Genomic DNA, 17690 nt, shown 5'->3' with positions numbered 1-17690 from the left:
AAAAAAGTGAATGGTGATTTTATTTAGGATTTTTTCACTCATGACTCTACACATAAAATCAGCATTTTTCCTTTCAGCAATCTGAAAGTGACACATGAAGCTATGCAGGCTCTCCATAACATGTATCAGTACTAATATCACCAACATTTACTTGAATTCTTATATAAAAATCTAACTATGGTAAACACTGTAGACACAGAGGTAATCTACAAGGAAAAAGACTTCCTTCTGACAAATGCTGCACATTTTCCAAAGCCTAGAGAATCAGCTATAAAGAGAAAAATATATGACACTGCGATCACTACAGCTGCAGTCAAACAGTGACTCTTCTTTCCAAGCAGAAAACCTGAAGACATGAGTTTTCTTACCTGTTCTTATACTTATGCATCATACAACTGTGGGGTTGCCATACTTTTTCTCCAAGAAATCTCCCACTGGACAGAAGATACTCACACGTATCACCACCTTTAAAACATTAAGATCAGATTTCAGACACATGAAAGTTAAAACATAGCCCCATTGCCATTAAAAGCAATCATAATTTGTCAATATTTGAACCACAGGACTTGAAACAATCAATAGCAGCAATAAAACCAAACTCATTGTAAAAACTTCTTGCACAAGTTTCTGCAAATTCTGCCTTCTCACTTATCATACCACACTTCTCTGTAAATCATGTTTCTATCCACAAAGGTTAATGATCCCATTTCTGTTGTCAGAAAGATGTGGTGACCTAGAATGGCATTTCCAACAACAGGTGCCAATCCACTGTGTTATCTACTATCCAGAATACACTAATATGAAATCAAAGAATACAATAATTCAATATCCTAATCTTCTACACTGAATCACCATATACAGACAGCATCTTTTACAGAACATGAATGTCAATGTGAGATTTGCAAGAAAGTCTATCTCCTTGTTCAAGACATAGCAGTCACGTCAAAAGAGGTGACATTAACAAAACCCATTTATACCAGAACTTGCTGATCATTCTCAACTGCAGGTACCTTTTCTAGTCAAGAAGTTTTACACTAATTAGGATTAATCACTTTACAGGTGGTGATGTTCCAGGTCATTTTAAGTTCATATAAATAAAATACTTCAGTTATGATATCAGGGACTGTTATCTCCCAGCAAACTCCATGTCAGATTCTGTTGCCTTATAACTGAACACAGCTGAACATGGTTCACTGCAAGAGAAGTTGCCCACCAACATTTTTGTCATACTTGTCATTTCAGACAAACAGAGGAACGGTTGTGAATGAAATGGCAGGTACCTGTGCTAGCTTGTTCAGGAACAATATATCACAGGCCACAACACTTTCTGTGAAACCCTGACTTCCTTAAACTCGACTAAGAGCTGCTCTTTTACTCCACCAAAACTTGCACTAATCCTAAAGAACAGGGCGTTTTCCACCTGCTCTTTTCAGGGCTGCTGAAAGCCACATACTGTAATGAGACAGACTTTCTGCTTCAATTACTATGAGGAAATCTGAAGCATTATCTAGAACTGTAAATTAGACGAGGTGAACAGAATGAGATGCAAGTACCCCGAGGTCTGCAGAAATGAGAATTTACAAGGTACTGCTGCCTCTACCGAGACCCAGGCTCACAGTCCTCAAAGATCCTCAAAGATCAGTACAACCGTAAAAAGCTTTTAGTAAAAAGAGAAAGAGCCATGGCATCACTTCCCTTGCGCTGAAACAAAGGCTTCCACAAGACCACAGTCAAATCTATCAATAAATAAAGAAACAAAAAGTGCATCAGGTAAAGAGAGACCTTGTGTAACATTCTGATAAGAAAATATATCCTAAGTTATGGTCCTAAGATCACAGTGAAAGCTAGTTAATTATTACAGGCACTGAAGCAACTCTTCTTTTTGGTTGCTTGGTTTTCAGATTTTTTGAGTTGGACATAAGATAATTGGGAAGATTACTTATTTCCATAGTTTTCCAAAGTGTCCCTGCCCATGGCAGTAGGTTTGGAACTAGAAGGGCTTTAAGGACCCCTCCAACCCAACCCATTCTATGACATAGAAGCGCAGATAATGTGCTTTCCTCTCTGAAACTCCTCCTACCTGTTTTCATAAAAATCTGAAAAAAGCGATGTACAACAGACTGTATTGTAACTGTCACTCCTTGGCTCATTTTTCCACCCAAACCCAGCAGTAGAAACACGATCAAGTTATTGTTTACAATGATTTAAGGCTACTCATTCCAAAATGCAACTTTAACAACCAAACTTGCTTTCTCTCCTGGAACTTCAATTACTTTTCACTGCTGTTGCATTGTGACTTCTAAAAGAGCTGGAATAACATGAAGAATTGCAACAGTCTTGAAAAAGGCCACAACTCTGGGCTTGGGTTGGCTGGCTGTGAACAACCCACATGACATACTCCTAATATGCAAGATAAACTGTTTTTCATTAAAATTGTCATCCTTTACTCCTGTTTTTGGAGGCAGATTTTGACACATGGAAGAAAAATCTGTTAAAAAATTCAAATAAAATATATATACATACTGATAAACTCCTATTTTTATCATCAGTAAGAGTCTACTAATCACCCCAGGGCAGTTCAGGAATTCTCTCAAATTGGCTGGTAACGTCTCAAGCAAATGCTTGAGATACCACAAATCAGATCAACACTTCCTTCCTAATTGCAATGCACATGTACTGTCCATGTCAAACTGATTAGCTGCTACACAGCAGCAATGAGATGTGGCAAATGGCCAGATGCAGAAGGCTGCTTGGTTCTGAACATTTAAAGAAGCTCTCATGGAAGTATGCTGAGACCACAGATGAAAGGTGAACTCCAGGGCTTTCCAGAAAGGTAGTCTCTGTAACTCTCCTGTTTTTCAACCAGCATAGGTTACTCCAGGTCAGCAACATCATTTTCTTTTTCCAGTCTGTGCCTGTTTCATTATTCAGTTAAGTGCGATTTCTGAAGAGATTACAGATCTTCCAGAAGAGTCTTTCAATGCCTTTCTGCTCTTCTTGCAACTACTGCTACTTAGAAGAAAGCTGCTGAGACTGCTGCCAAGATTTCTGCAGAAATAATGCAGAACACAGCAGATGACATGGAAAGCGAACTCTTTATCTACTTTTTAAATATGTTGGCATTGCTCAGCTATGCTGGACAGGCATCTTTCTAGTAGAAATAATAAATTCAAAATTACCATATTTTCCTTTATTCTTAATTTCAAATAAAATCCTTTTTCTATACTCTGGCTTTCAAGCAACATAATTTCCTCAATTCTCAACCATACACACTTATGTCAAGTATCATTCTGAGCAAGTTGCATAAAAATCAAATTGTCAGAAATAATAAAAAGCATCAAACTCATTTTGCTTGTGATCAGATTACGAGAATTGGTGATTTACAATTATTACAGCTACTGCTACAAAGCCCTCCACCATGCAGATGATGAAAAGTAATGTAAGAGTGAACTATGTAAAAGAAAATCCTCTACTAACTCGAATCCCTCTGAAATCCATTAATTTGCTGAGGAAGATGCATAACAAAGTAAGAACAGTCATGCATGGTCAGACCATGACCTAGGTCATTCTAGCCTGATATTCTGCCTTCAACAGGGGCCAAAAGCAGATGCCTGGGGACTAGTAAGAGGGCAAGTAAACATTAAGTTCTTGTCTAATATTCTTCCATGTTCAATTCAGCGACTTCCTGAGCTGGATGTGGTTTCTCATATTTTGCAGAACCTTCCACAGATTTTTTCTGACAAAGTCATGCAGTCTTCTCTTTGATTTTTTAGCATCTGCAGCATTCTCCTATGAGAGGTTTTCATACCCACAGCTGCTGCTTGAAGAATCACTTACCTTTATTTTAAATATGGTTTCTCCTAGATTTACTTGGTACACCCTAGTTCTTCTGTACAAAAACAGTTCACACTCACATCTATCATTTTTAGATCACTATCAATCCTTCCTCAATCAAGTTTTCAAAACTGAAGAATCTTAGTTTACTAATTTTTCGTAGGAGAGCATGTTCCATATCTTGAGTTCATAACCCAAGCTTGGAAGCTCTGCACTCCATGGCACTCCCATTGTGATTACCAAGAAATAAAACAATCCTCCATTCTACAATATGTTTAAGGAAATAACATTCCAAATACCACATACTGTATACATTGTAAACATAAAGGTATTACTTTAGGCCAAGGAATTATACCTTCTTTCCCAACTCCAGCTACTGGGTATCTCACTATTTCCCTGAGCAATACCAGAAAGCTCCTGAAACTCATCAGGAGCATTACTGATGTCTGATATCTTAAGTCTTTTGTCTTTCTTTAAACATAATAGTAAAAGGTTCGGGTTTTTTGTTTTTTTTTTTTTTTCTGGGGGGGGGCAACGAGGGAGGAAAGTAAAACAAGACTGAAACAGCAGCCAAGACAGTAAACTGGAGGTTGCAAGTAAGAGTGCTTCCAGAAAAGCCCAAGTCTTATTTAGGAGATGAAATACACAGCAGCCAAAGAATCACCCTCATTTTAATATACCACTCCTTCTTCTTAATCCTTAATGAGATCTTAAAAGAAGATAAAAGGAAAAAAAACAAACTACCACAACAAAACACGAGGAAAAGAAATCTATTCTATACACAAGTGCTATTCTATACACAAAACACAGAACATTCTTTTTAAGTTCTCTCTTAATGCTTTGTGTAAATAATCCTAACAACATATTACGCTTTATTTTCATCACTTTACACGTAGATACATTGTGATATAGTTACATAAAGTCCATATTTCCTCTAATTTTATTATGCTCATTATTCTATCATTCTTCAAAATCGTGGGTTTCCACTGAAATTCTGAAATCTCAATCTCTCCGTTCAATGGGAGAACAGACTATGCTTCACAATGCTTTCTCTAAAAGGCATACACTATTTTGAAGAAATGGTGATTCAATTGTTCCTTATTTTTCAAAATAAAAATGTAGTTTTAAACAGGATATATCACTGCTGATTTTAAGAATGTAAAATTTAAAAAAAAACCACTTATTTCCAGCAGGGTTTAAGACTTCTGAAACATGATAACTGAAATACGCACAGCACTAACTTCACTGGATAGCTTATAAACATTTAGTCCACTTAACTCCCCACTGAGTATGCAGTTTAAAGGCAGTCTTTAATGTCTCCTAATTAAAGTTTTGCAAAGCATGTAGGTGACCCTTAAATATGATAGTCCCCCTGAACATGAATTTGACCTTCCACTACCCCAGTTCAAGATTTCTTTATACAAGTAACTTTTACACACGCAAGTTTTACTGGGAAGTGCACTAACCCATTCCCATCTACAATATGTATTTGCATGACTGAGGCAAAAATTAGCTGAAACTTTTATATGTGAAGACAATCGGACAAAACAAAGGAGTTCTAATTAAAGTCTCAATCATCCAAAAGCTCCCAAAGGAAGCCAAGACAAAACCAACCACTTTATAAAACATATGCATATTCTAAACACTGATGCCTTTGAACTTTTCAATATTGCAGTTGGAGAAGAAAAATAGATGGCAATCTGGAATTCTAAACTGAGTGAGATAAACTAGGCAAACTACCAAAAAGTTAAATCATCCAATTGCCACTGTTTGAAACCTTATAAGTACAGATATTCTGAAAACATAGAACATCAATACTCTCACTCTTATCCAGGGACAGTAAGAAAAAAGAAAAGGTATGAAAGCAGCAGCCTCTATGTGCCTTTATCACTCCCAGAATGTCTTCCTCGCAAAAAACCAAACCCCAAAACAACAAAGAAAAACAACACCCTCAAACCAAATAAAACAATCAAAACCCAAACCCCACAAAATTTTAAAAGTAAGTGTTCTCACTCATGTAGTCTTTGCATACCCATGCTTGTCCCACAGAAAGAAGGATTCACTGATGAACCTTCTTCACATGTACCATTCTCTGTCTGGTTATATATGTTCTCTGTGGCTTTTTACTTCTGGCTGAACTGTCCAAGGGAAAAACTGCAGTAAGACAGGCTAGAACATCATCAATGTGCTTCTGTGGTATAAGCCTGATTTTGTAAATAATAAAAAACATGAGATAACAGAGTATTTTGACTTAATACATTATTTTTCTGCAAAGACAGCTGTGGTCTTTGCCACCTTTTATATGCCTTACTAGACACCAGGATCTTGTATGTGGCTTTAGACATGCCTAACTCTACGAATGACATGTCCATTTTCAATCCCATTTTCTCCATTATTCAAGCAGTTGCTGTTTCAACTAATGAAAAATTTCAGTTATCAGGTTTAAAGATCCAGGTTTTGGTGGGAGGGGAAAACCCCCCACATCCCACAAAATAGATTTCAGCCCTTTTTGTTCATCTGCAGCTCTCTTTCATTTCATCCAGATTCCTGGACATCTGTGAAGGAGAGACAGTACTCACATGGGTGGTTAATTCATTGTTAAATTTCTTGTTTGCCCCACTGTGGCAGAACATATGTTCAGGCAAGAGAGTCTGTCTTGTCTGCTCTCCTATTCCTGACAGCAGCTAAGGACAGATATTCAAAGACAAAGCACAAAAGCATGACAAATAGAGAGCAATTCATTCCCTAGAATGGCCGGGCTTTCATAGCCTGGCAACTTCGAGCCACAAGTGCAGCACATTTACATCCCCATCTCATCCACACTCTGCAAATCAGAATAACCCTTTCCATGGTATTTTTGGTATAAAATCTTGGCAACATGTTTCAAAATGCCTTGCATGAGGAGTGGGGGGGGGAGGGGGTAAACAGTGGTTTCTTCTGATCATTTTAAATGTATTGCATGCTAATTTAATTTTCAGTTGATACTCTCTGTGTTATGACACAATCACTATGAATTCACCTTCCCCCAATAATTCATAATATTTGAAATCTTCTGTTTTTTTTTTTGTATAATTGCCAAAAATACACTAACATTTACTGAATTTCAGATGTTTGAGGTCACTGAAGGGTTGTAGAATGATCTCTCAAACACCTCTGCTTTTTTGTTTCCTGAAAACTTTTGCCTGCTATAAATGCCCCACCCTCCTTTTCTAAATCATTTGTCTTCTGAATGTTATTCAAAGCAGCCGAAGATGGTAACTGTATTCACTCCCACTCTGTCTTATCTTTTAAAGGGTTACAGGAAAGCCTCACCGTTACTCTTAATAGCTTATAGAAACTAAAAGCCTTACGTAAAGGAACTTGTTGAAAGCTTTGTGAAAATTCATATATACCATATCATCTTACATAAAGGCCTGCTGATTCTCAGTTTTGCAATTTGTGACTCACCCCTCTCATTAAATCTCCCACAATATATATCATTTATTTATATTATGGCTTCATTGTAATCTGCTTGATGTGGTAGTCCCTACTTTCTTACACCGGTGTTGCAATCCCTCTTTAAAAAGAATCACACTTGCCACCCTTCTTCCATCTAGTTTTGCCACTGTTTGTGCCTTATGGAATACAGCACAACAGGCAAATTCAATTACTTCATGCTTGAGCTCCTCTAGAATTCAGTGAACGCTTCCTTATCTTGCAACTTAGCACTAGTCAGTTTATCAGACTTACTGACATGCCAGCCAGGGGTGAATCTAGAGAACTGTATCCATAAAGATCCCTACCCCCTTTCCCATTTCCACAATAAATCTCTGCAGCCTTATCTTCTGTGAACTCTGGCAGCAAGTGTTAGAACACCAGCTGTCCTACAGTAAACACATCTGCAGTGATCTGTCTTTGGACCAACTTTTTGATTTACCCAAAAAGACATACCGCATTTTTTAGCGTGAATCGGAACTAAGCAAGAAAGTATTTCCTTTAAGCAGTTCCACTGCATTTACAGATCATGGCAAGGTTCACAGCCTCAGGGACAAAACAACCCGAATGAAGAGGCATAGCAAAGCTCCCCGCACGCCTGTTACTGACATGCGCCCATATGCAGCCCTGACACGTTCTCCAGCTGTGGTCACCAGATCGCGGTTACTGGCTTGTCCACAACCAATAGTAACACATGAAACCAAACAACTCTTTTATTTTGCTTCATATACCAAAGAGTCTGGATTTGGTTATGAACGGTTCAAACAGCAAAATACGATATACCGAGCCTTACACCAATTTTAATCCTTGATTGCCATGTCAAGGCCGTTAACCATCCTGTAGGGAAACAAGTGACAGGGAAGAAGTCACCCCCTGGCCGCCGGCGAGGCCCCCGGTATAGGGCTACGCTCACAGCCAGAGCTCCGCGCCACCACAGACCCCGCCAGTCATGCACGCCCGACGGGAAGCGCCGCAGGCTGGGCCCGGAGGAGGGGGCACTGCTCCCCTCCCGCCGCTGGTTCCCCGCCGCCACCGCTCCCAGGCTCGCCTCCCGCAGCAGCCGCACCAAGCCGCACCCCCCGCAGCAGCCCGCAGGGGCAGGGGTACGAGCGTCCGCCCCACCGCCCCTCGGCTCCGCTACGGCTACCCTGGGCGGGCGAGGGACCGCCGTCCTGCCTGCACGGCCGCGGTCCCCGGGCTCCACCTGGGCTCCGCCTCCCGCTGCCCGCCAGCCGCGGCCCCCCGCGGAGCGCCCGCCGCCGCCCCCTCACCTCGGTAGCGGCGGGAGGCAGCGTGGCAGGCGGTGAGGAGCAGGACGGCGCCCAGCGCCAGCACCTTGGCGCTCCTCACGCTGAAGTAGTAGTTGATCTCCCGCTTGCCCCCGGTGTAGGCCAGCGCCGCCATCTTGGTTCCTCCATGACAACAGTGTGCGATGGAACGGGCGGGCGCTGCGGGGCAGCACTGGGTCCCCGCTGGCGGCTAAGGCAGACCCCGCCGCTACTGCCAGCTGCCACCGTCCGCGCCGGAGCGGCTGACAGCAGCCCGACGCCCGGCTGCCGGGGCGGAGCCGCCGCCCACCTCCTGGCGCCGCTTCTTTCCCTCGCCCTCCAGCGGGCGGCCCCAGCGCTGAGCTTCCCGCCCCGCGGCGGAGCGCCCCGGGCCAGCGGCTGAGGGGCGGCGGCGAAAGGGGCATCTTACCGGCCCCCGGCAGCTCTCTTCTCGCCGGGGTCCATTGGGACTGGGCTCCATAAGGAGTATCGGGGTGAGGGGTTGTTCCTGACCCGGTACGTGACTGCTGGCACCGGGCAGTGCTGGCTTTCCTCCCAGCGATGCTGAAATATTACAGAAGGGAAATCCTGTTCCTCCACAGGGAGTTACTCGAGTCGTAACTGGGGAAAGGTGCAGGGCAGCAAATCTGCTCTCCGCGACGTGCTCCTCATGGTGAGAAGCTGCCCATCTGACCCGCCGGGCCTGGAGCAGGGCAGGTGTCCACACTAATCACACTGCCATAAAATAAGGTGACCGTATATAAACCGTATATACACAGACATAAAACTCAAAAAAGGTGTTCAGTGTGTATTCGCATAAACATGGGAAACAAGCAGCGAGCAGTCGTCTCTGGTTTTTATTTCACCATCCTTCAATTTCCTTGTCATCCAGAAAACGCTGTTCTGAATGTTCTGCGAATCACTGAATTTGATTATTCATTGAATAATACATGAAAAAATAAACATGGGGAAAAGAAGTGAAACTTTTGAAACAAAACAAGGAAGTTTAAACACTACAGGCAAAGTTTTATTTTCAAATATCTGAAAACCATAAGAACTTAAGGTATTATGCAAACGCAACGTAATGTACACACAAAATCTGAGTTCTATTATGTGCGGTTACTAAATATTCCATTTATATCCCATTTCCACCCAACCAATGTTTTCACTATCATCCGACATACAGCCTGTATTTCTTTCTATTCAGTTCAGTCTTTTAATTAATTCACTTTCTCAGCAATGTTTCTAAATAATAAAAACACTTTGCAGTGTTAAAGTGTTCAGGTTTATTCTTTCAGGGAGAGAAGGGAGAAAGGTACCAGGTAAACTCCCAAGTGCCCAGATTTGTAGTTACTGGATCGGTTTTTTTTGAATTTCAAATTCAAATTTTTCAAAACTAACTTTGGTTCAAAAACCAAAACAACAACAAAACCAACAGAACACCACCCCCTCCCCCTCCATCTGGTCCTAGTATGGATTCTTTTACCCCATAAATGAAAAATTCACATTCATGGCTTATTTTTTGGTCACACATCATTCAAAAAGTCAGGAATTTTCAAAGCCTTCTTACTGTGAACAAACTTTATTATTTGCTAAAATATTCCTGTTAGTGCTTAGCTTGCTTTGTCCTCATTTCACATGTGTTCAAGGAACAGCTGCAAGTTTTTACACTTTAAGAAGCAACTTAAATATTAACAGCTTCTCAAACTGAAAGTATTATGGCAGTATATTTTGTAGCTTTTTGCACTGTTGCTCATTCATGATTCTGAACAGTCTTATGAAATGTGAATTTCCTGCAGTCATGGGAGACCACAGACACTCTCCTTCATTTGCTTTTATAACGTGTAAACATGAATGAGTAAGACTTTTCATCTGACCAAAACATATTTGCTTCATCCTGGCTCATTCTGCAATATAACTGTGTTAAGCTTGCAGGCTGTGTTGCAAGTTCACAAGGTGAATTTATGACTGTGAGTCTAGCACTTCAAAACTTACCCTAATTAATGTGGTTACTGTAAGCTGTATAGATGCAGAAAGGATGGAGTTCAGCTGGAGCTCCTGAAGTGTTGACTCAGCTTCTCAGTTAGGTACAGTGTTTGAACAGAGAAATATAACTTTTCCTCTCAAAAAGAATTCAGCTCTCTAGTGCAAGGTCTCTCTGGAGGATTTCAGGGTTCATAATTTGAATCAGCTTCTTCCAATGAAAGAACAGCAGAAATTAAAAAGTTACCAAAACAACCATATTACAGATATCTCAGAAAATGACAACATCCAGAAATGCTCACTCCGTCTCACAGCCTTCAGAAGGCTCTTTTAAATGTGCTGCCTACTGCTGGAAGTCCCTGGGAAGTCCTCATTTGTCATGAAGCACTAACATTTGCCTTCAGTGATGCTTGAAAATGATGTGTGGATTACATGTCTGTTATTTTAGGACTGTTCAAATGCATACTGATCTTGTTGCAGGTTGAATATCTTAATAAGAAAAATCCATCAGTGTATATTAAATATTTACATGGATGTAAGGCATCTGCTTTTGCTTCATCGCTCCTTTGGAGACATTGCTCAGGTGTTCAGCAAGAGAGATCTCTCTCAGTTCAGTCAGAAGCTTTTGGCTGAAGTGCCATGAGTTAGGAAGTGTTCTGCATGCATGCAGCCTTGCTTCTTACAGATACCTCCTTGTTTTTCACAGGCTAATTGAATTTGGCATGATATAACTAAGTAACTCACACCGAAGCCACTATATATAACAGAGCTGATATAAAAGGCTAATTAGGGATTGCAAAGTACACTATGGAATCAACTCCAGACATGAATTACTATTAGCTAGAAGTAGCTTTGTAAATTATGTGCCTAACCTATTTTCCTGTCTGCCGATAAACTCAGAGTGCTGGAAGTAAACTAGAAGTCTGCCAGCTCTTCTGATCTGTCAAACCTCAGCTTTTGTTTTGCAAATGCTAAAGCTTCGCATTGGTTTTCTGCTTGAACTGCTGGAAGCACCAAAGGCTGTCAGCAGGAAGAGAATACCTACAGCAGCTGCAGAGAGAAGACCCAGCAAACAGAAAAGCAGTTCCTTTGGGAGGCAGAGGAGATATAATACTACTGCATGCATGGGGTAACATCCATGAATATTAACATCTGTGAATATTAGGAATGAAAAGCATCAGGAGGCATTTCATGTTTCTATTTTCTACAGACATAGCCTTGGCTTAACTAAATTCACTATTTTCATAAGAGTGTGGTGGTGTGTATGGTCAGTAATGACAGAAGCTAAAAAGATTTTTGTGGGTTTTGGCTGCACTACTTCCCCTATGTGTCAATGTAATAAAGCAGTCAGGAAACGTGGGGTTCATCTCACATAACTCCACCACTTAGAGGGAACCAATCCGTTTTAAACTAATCATTGATCTGCCTCTGTAGAATGGTGCAAGTAAGGTGCCAGTAATTTACTCATTAAGTTAGAATTAAGGTGGATGATTTACCATCAGGAATGGTGACTCTGTTGAATTTAGATATTAAGTTTGAATTGAACAGATGCTACTTACACAGGTCTAATTTTGGTGAGATAATTCTTCCTCTGCTGCTTCTTCACTTTGCTTGTCAGGCTCGGTGTAAACAGAAGGAGAGCTTTGTGCTGTGGATCAAACCTGGCTCACACATACGAGATTGCTGATCAGCTTAGTTCACAGTAGATCCCCTTCTCTTGATTTTCCTGCTTTCAGCATTACAGTCACATGTAGCTTAGATTTAGTTAGATTTACTGTCTTTGGTCAAAGGCGCACAGCAATCCCAAGGACTGAGCATGTAGGAACAGATGAAGTGACTACTACAGTATAAAGTCAGAGAAATTATATTTAAACAGTCTCAGTCAAAGGAATACTAGGGCATTCTTGTGATGTTTTCCCTTTAGAATTTTTATATCTGTATAGGAGTGGAATTATTTATCCATCTAGCAAGGAATGTAGGCAAATATACTTTTTTTTAGAAAAGAGCTGGAATTAAAATGGTAGCTTACCTCTAATCTGTAAATTCAGTAAGGAAAATGTTCATATGTTTATAAGGAACATACTGCTTGTTATATACTAACTGAATAACCCCTACTTTACCTTAGAGGTTAAGTGTTAAACCGTTAATCAGTAGCAACAGCCATATCCCAAACCATTTCACACCCTAATTTAGTTTGTGCAGCATTGTTAGATTGCTCTGGTCATATTCTAATTCCAGAAATAAAGCTGTGTCTCCAACAGATTCCTGAGAAGGGTAATATTCTCAATACTGCAGCTTTTGTTTCAACAGCTTTTGTGTACTTGCCAAATGATGGCATCAGGCATTTTAATTGCTGAGTTTTCAGCTTTGTAGGGACAATCAACCCATAAGCATGAAGTTTCCACATGGCATGTTCCAACCCAAACCATTCTATGACTCTGTGTGCATGCATGGTAGCTGTTTATTGCAAATACTTGATTGCATTAATGAAGAGGTTGTACAGAGAGTAAGATTTATTCTCAGTAGACCTAGTCAATCAAACAGCGTACCCTGAGTACTGTCTCAGTCAAATAATGAAACTAAAATATCACCAAACCTGTAAGATCTTAGGAATTCTGACACAAATTGCTGCTTTTGCAGATTTCTGATTTTGTAACAGTTATAAAAACGGTTCCTCAATAGTCTGTACTAAAATCAAGCTCATATTAAGTGAAGTAGTTTTGAAATCACATCTACAAAGGCTATAGTTAGCTTTATCAGTAGTAGATAAATACATCTGTGGTTCTATAACATGAGTCTCAATAGTGTTTCCATTTCAGGTTTCTGTGGATCTAAAATAGAGGTGGATTGAAGGAACGGAGACAGGGAAGGGAAATGATGATGATGATGGCTTGGCTTCGTGAGCAAAGATTTGGGAATGGCTTTAACCAAGCTTACCATAAGCACTGTGACGAAGCGTAAGTGGGATATCCAAATCTGATTGGAGAAAAAGGCTGTTTAGGCAATCAGGAAGTGTCCAACCATGACTGTCAACTGAGCTAACTCGAGCTGCTCATGCACTGGTCCGCCCACATGCAGCGTTGGATCTTCAGCTTCCTATGCACCTTGTCACCTACCGTTTAGACCCTCACATGTCCATAGACAAGTGAGAGTGAGAGTGAGCCCTTCCAGCCTGCGCAGTGGATTTTTTAGGTGAAGTGCAGCTTGCGCAGAACTGGCCGCACCCTTTACACCTGAGGTTTAACTGCCATGGCCTAGTTAGCTAGGATGGTGACAGCAAAGTCCACAGGTCATAGGTTTTTTAAGAGTGTCCTTCTCTTTGATGGAAGACCATTCAAGGCTAGAAAGGAAATAGCCAAACTGAAAATGTTTAAGTCATCTGTCCTCTTCCATTAAGGACAGTGGAAAGGTTGCATCTTTCTGCATCACAGGGTGTAGTCAACATGGTGCAGTTAATGCAGTCTTCAGTCCAGACCAGGTCTCTGCACAGTTCATTGATGAAAATCTGTTGGTTTTGCTTAGATTCTTATCCTCAAAGTTTCATATTCGTCAACGTAAAGGGTTAAGAATTTTCCATTTAAGTGAGTTTCTTAGTTTGCAGGTACTACGTTTTTCCTATTACCCGCCTCTCTTTGAGTCTTAGTTGAGAGAAAATGGCAGTCACTGTTAGCTCGTTGTTAAACTGAGTTACTCTTATTTTATCAACATTTGTTTTCACATTGTTCCTCTTCCTGGTTCCCCCTTATGCTCCCAGATGTGTCTCTTTAAAATTCAGAATACTTTATGGGACAGTCTTTGGAAGCCTACACAGCCACTGTCCAAGCTGTGTCATAGAATCATAGAATAGTTATGGTTGGAAAGGACCTTAAGATCATTAGAAGTCTTCCCTAATACGTATTTCATCCTGTAATTACCATGTCCTTTTTAAAACAGAGAAAAAAAAAATTATAAATATACAATTTCCATTTTTATCAGTGTAATATCTAGAAAAAATCATTAACTCTAATCATCATTAACATTCTGTGCAGTCAATTAGTAGTCTGTCTGATACTGGTCCATTAAAAAATACTTAGACTTGAGTTCGGAAAGTCCTACTTCAGTGTCTCAGGCAGCTTATGGTTAGTGTGCAGCTAAAACATATCCTTCATCAAAAGTCACCTTTGTCCACTGATGATGTTAGGCAGGTGTACACTGATAAAAAAGCCAGGTATCTGTGTGAGAGTTTCTTTTCATTTATTCATTACCCTATTTTCATTTATTAATTACCCTGACCTGAAGCTAAGAAGTAAGGAAATTCCAGGAAGAACTTTACAGAAAACACTAATTAGGGAATATAGCAAATGAACTAAAACAATGTAATAGAAGACTGAATGAAATACATGGGCAGAATAGTTTTTATAGATGTAATAGACCAAAAACCAACTTAGTACTGATTCTTTCTACATTTTAAAATGTTAAAGAATATTAGCTAAAGAAATGTTAAAAAACCAAACAGGTAGATGATCCAACTGTTCAGGAAGGATTCAGTGCATCTTGAAGTGCAACCACCCAAACAAGCATGGGATTCATCCCAGAGGAGCAATGCCTGAGTGCACATCATTTCTAGGGGTTAATATCAAATCACTAATATAAAGCTCCATTACTACAAATTTAACATGAAAATATAACTGAATTTTCATCCTGTCTATAGGCCAACTAGGTCCAGTCTTTAGTCTAATTTTTATACTTTGTGCTACTGAAACAAGCGTGCTCTTTCCCATGATACCATCTGGAAACAGTTTAAGCCCAAATATATAGTTTTTTAACATGATTTATAAGATAATAGAACTCCTATTAAAAGCTTTTAAAAGTCTTTTCACACACCTACTTGCCTGCTAGCCCTGCTTGAACAGGCTTCACTCGTTTCAACTCTAGGAGGAATCTTTTCATTCTGTGCTTGCATAGCACCTACTCTTTCAGCTTTGTTCATGACTTGTGCCTGTTGATGCTCTTCAGTTTTCAAAGCCTGAAGTCTGTAATGGGGTCAGCAATCAACATAGAGTGAAACACAGCAAAGAAAAAAGGAAAACAGGCAGAACCTTTTGTGTGATCAAAAGAACATCACAAAGAGGCTCAGATAATGAGGAAAGTTGGATTTCCTTGCAAAACAGTGTTCACAAGATAAAAGCAGTATAAGGAAGGAGTGACATTTTGAGAGTTGAAGGTAGGTAAAAAGAACAAGAAGGCATAGCTTTTCTGTTAGAAAAGAAAGTGAGAAGTGAAGCAGCCATTATTCCCTGCAGTAATGCCTGGAACAGTGGGATGGGGTAGTCCTTGAGACTGGACAGAAGCAAACTTCAATGTCACAACGTGTGGAGACAGTGTTCTCATGGGAGAATGCATAATTGGTACATAAACTCTGAATAATCCTGAAAGATACAGCAGGGCCATGAGAGGCCCGAAGAAGTTTAAGCAAGCAAGATAAGAGGCTGGAATTCACCAAGTTAATGAGAACTGTGGACCGTTGGCAAGCTTTCGAGGTCGAGTTCTCACACCTGTGTTTAACCAATTATATGTTAGTCACCAAGGGTCTTCAGGACATGTATCCAATCATAATATGCCAAATCACTGTAAGTGTATGTAAGAAATAGTATAAAAGGGGTTAAGGATTTGTATAAAACGAACAAGAAGCATAACTCATATTGAGTCGTTCTTTTGATTCCGGTCGCTCTCTCTGACAACAATGGACATTTGGCTAAATAAAAAATAAGCACAATGTAAGTGTGAACGATGAATGAAGTTACGTCTCCTGCTGCCTATGAGAAACTGGAAGAATGTTCCACTGTGTTTCAGACCCCAAAGCTGACCGGCATGTTTACACTTATGTATGATTGACACCATGTTTTTGTGCACTTTAGTGTTTCAGAACCTCTCCAAAATAGAAAATGAAATATTAAATATACCTATGTCAATTGGCAAATACTTGACTAGGCTATTTAATGCTGCTGGGGGGGAGGATGCACTGCAATTCCTTCATCTGGCCACTGAGAATACCCCAGCTCTGCAGAGCAATTTTTAAGCTGTCCTCAATTCAGCAGCCTTCCCTTCATTTTCTCAGCTGCTGTTGCTTATCCAGCAGTGTTTCAGGCAGGGAAACTGGGTGATTGTAAAAGAAGCACATATTTCACTGTGGAACCAGCTATGAACAAGCTATGGTATTTAAAACTTAAAAGCAAATATAAAAATGGGAAAGTGTGAGTAATTTATGGGACAAAAGCTAAAATGGAAGAGTCAAAACATGGGAAACTTTATTTGTGCATGAAAAATTGTAGGTGACTGTTAGGGGTGCCTGTGCAAAAATATACTTTTTGGAAATTATTAAATGTCAACTCTGATTTTTTCACGCAACTGATAATTATATACTTGATTCTATAATATTGTTTCAGGAGTGAAACCCAAGCTATATTAGAAATGGAATAAACCAGGTTTTATAACCTGTATCTCCAGAAGGTCATTTCTCACTGAACTTGATGTAACTCTGTCTCTTTCGAGTTATGCTAATTTCCCAACTTTTTTAAAATGAGTTTGAAATTAGGTGGAACTGGGCATGCTTGACTGAGTGAGGAAAATATCCCTATGTGTTGATTTTGGAAAATATCCCTATCTGTTGATTTTGATAGTGAGAGATCAAGCCTTTGGAGGAGTGCTTTTTTCTCCACACTAAATAGGGAAAACCTGCCACCATTTCTCCAATAATGACAACATTATTTATTTTCTATTTTCTATTGTAATTTCTTACTGGAATTTACAGGGTGCTGTTGAGTATTTCTTCCATTTGAGCACTGAATTACTTAGATCTCATATGACCAACTACAAAGAAACACTGCATTTTAAGGTTTTTTCAGCTTGAAAGATAACAGTAGGATTTAGTGCAGAGTAGCTCAGGTACTTGGAATCGATGTTTTTAGGAAGGTAATTTTAATTTAGGGAGGAAAATTGTTTTTATTACAAATTAGTTGGGAGTAGGGAGTCTCTGTGGCACAATCGGTTAGCATGTTAGGCTGTTAATCAAAAGGTTGGTGGTTTGAGCCCACCCTGAGATGATTGTTCCCTTTTGTCTGTACATGGCAGGGGGATTGGAACTAGATGGTC

The 17690-nt window shown here is 40.0% G+C and overlaps 1 protein-coding gene across 1 annotated transcript in view; it reads right to left on the bottom strand.

Moving 5' to 3' along the window:
* The window catches only part of CASD1 (CAS1 domain containing 1), a 29503-nt gene extending 20620 nt beyond the window's left edge, over positions 1 to 8883 (bottom strand). The window contains exons 1-2 of the mRNA XM_061468497.1: positions 8580 to 8883; positions 369 to 465 (exon numbers count right to left, since the gene is read on the bottom strand). Coding sequence (XP_061324481.1) covers positions 369 to 465; positions 8580 to 8712 — 230 coding nt within the window. The 5' untranslated portion in view covers positions 8713 to 8883. The remainder of the gene's footprint in view (positions 1 to 368; positions 466 to 8579) is intronic.
* Between the last annotated feature and the right edge of the window lie 8807 nt (positions 8884 to 17690).

Source organism: Pezoporus flaviventris, unplaced genomic scaffold, assembly GCF_033815535.1.
Source record: "Pezoporus flaviventris isolate CSIRO_AGI_PZ_B2104156 unplaced genomic scaffold, CSIRO_AGI_Pfla_v1 ptg000047l, whole genome shotgun sequence".
In the NCBI taxonomy this organism is placed as follows: domain Eukaryota; kingdom Metazoa; phylum Chordata; class Aves; order Psittaciformes; family Psittacidae; genus Pezoporus; species Pezoporus flaviventris.
The sequence above is the reverse complement of the archived record's forward strand: the minus strand, read 5'-3'. Positions and strand labels throughout refer to the sequence as shown.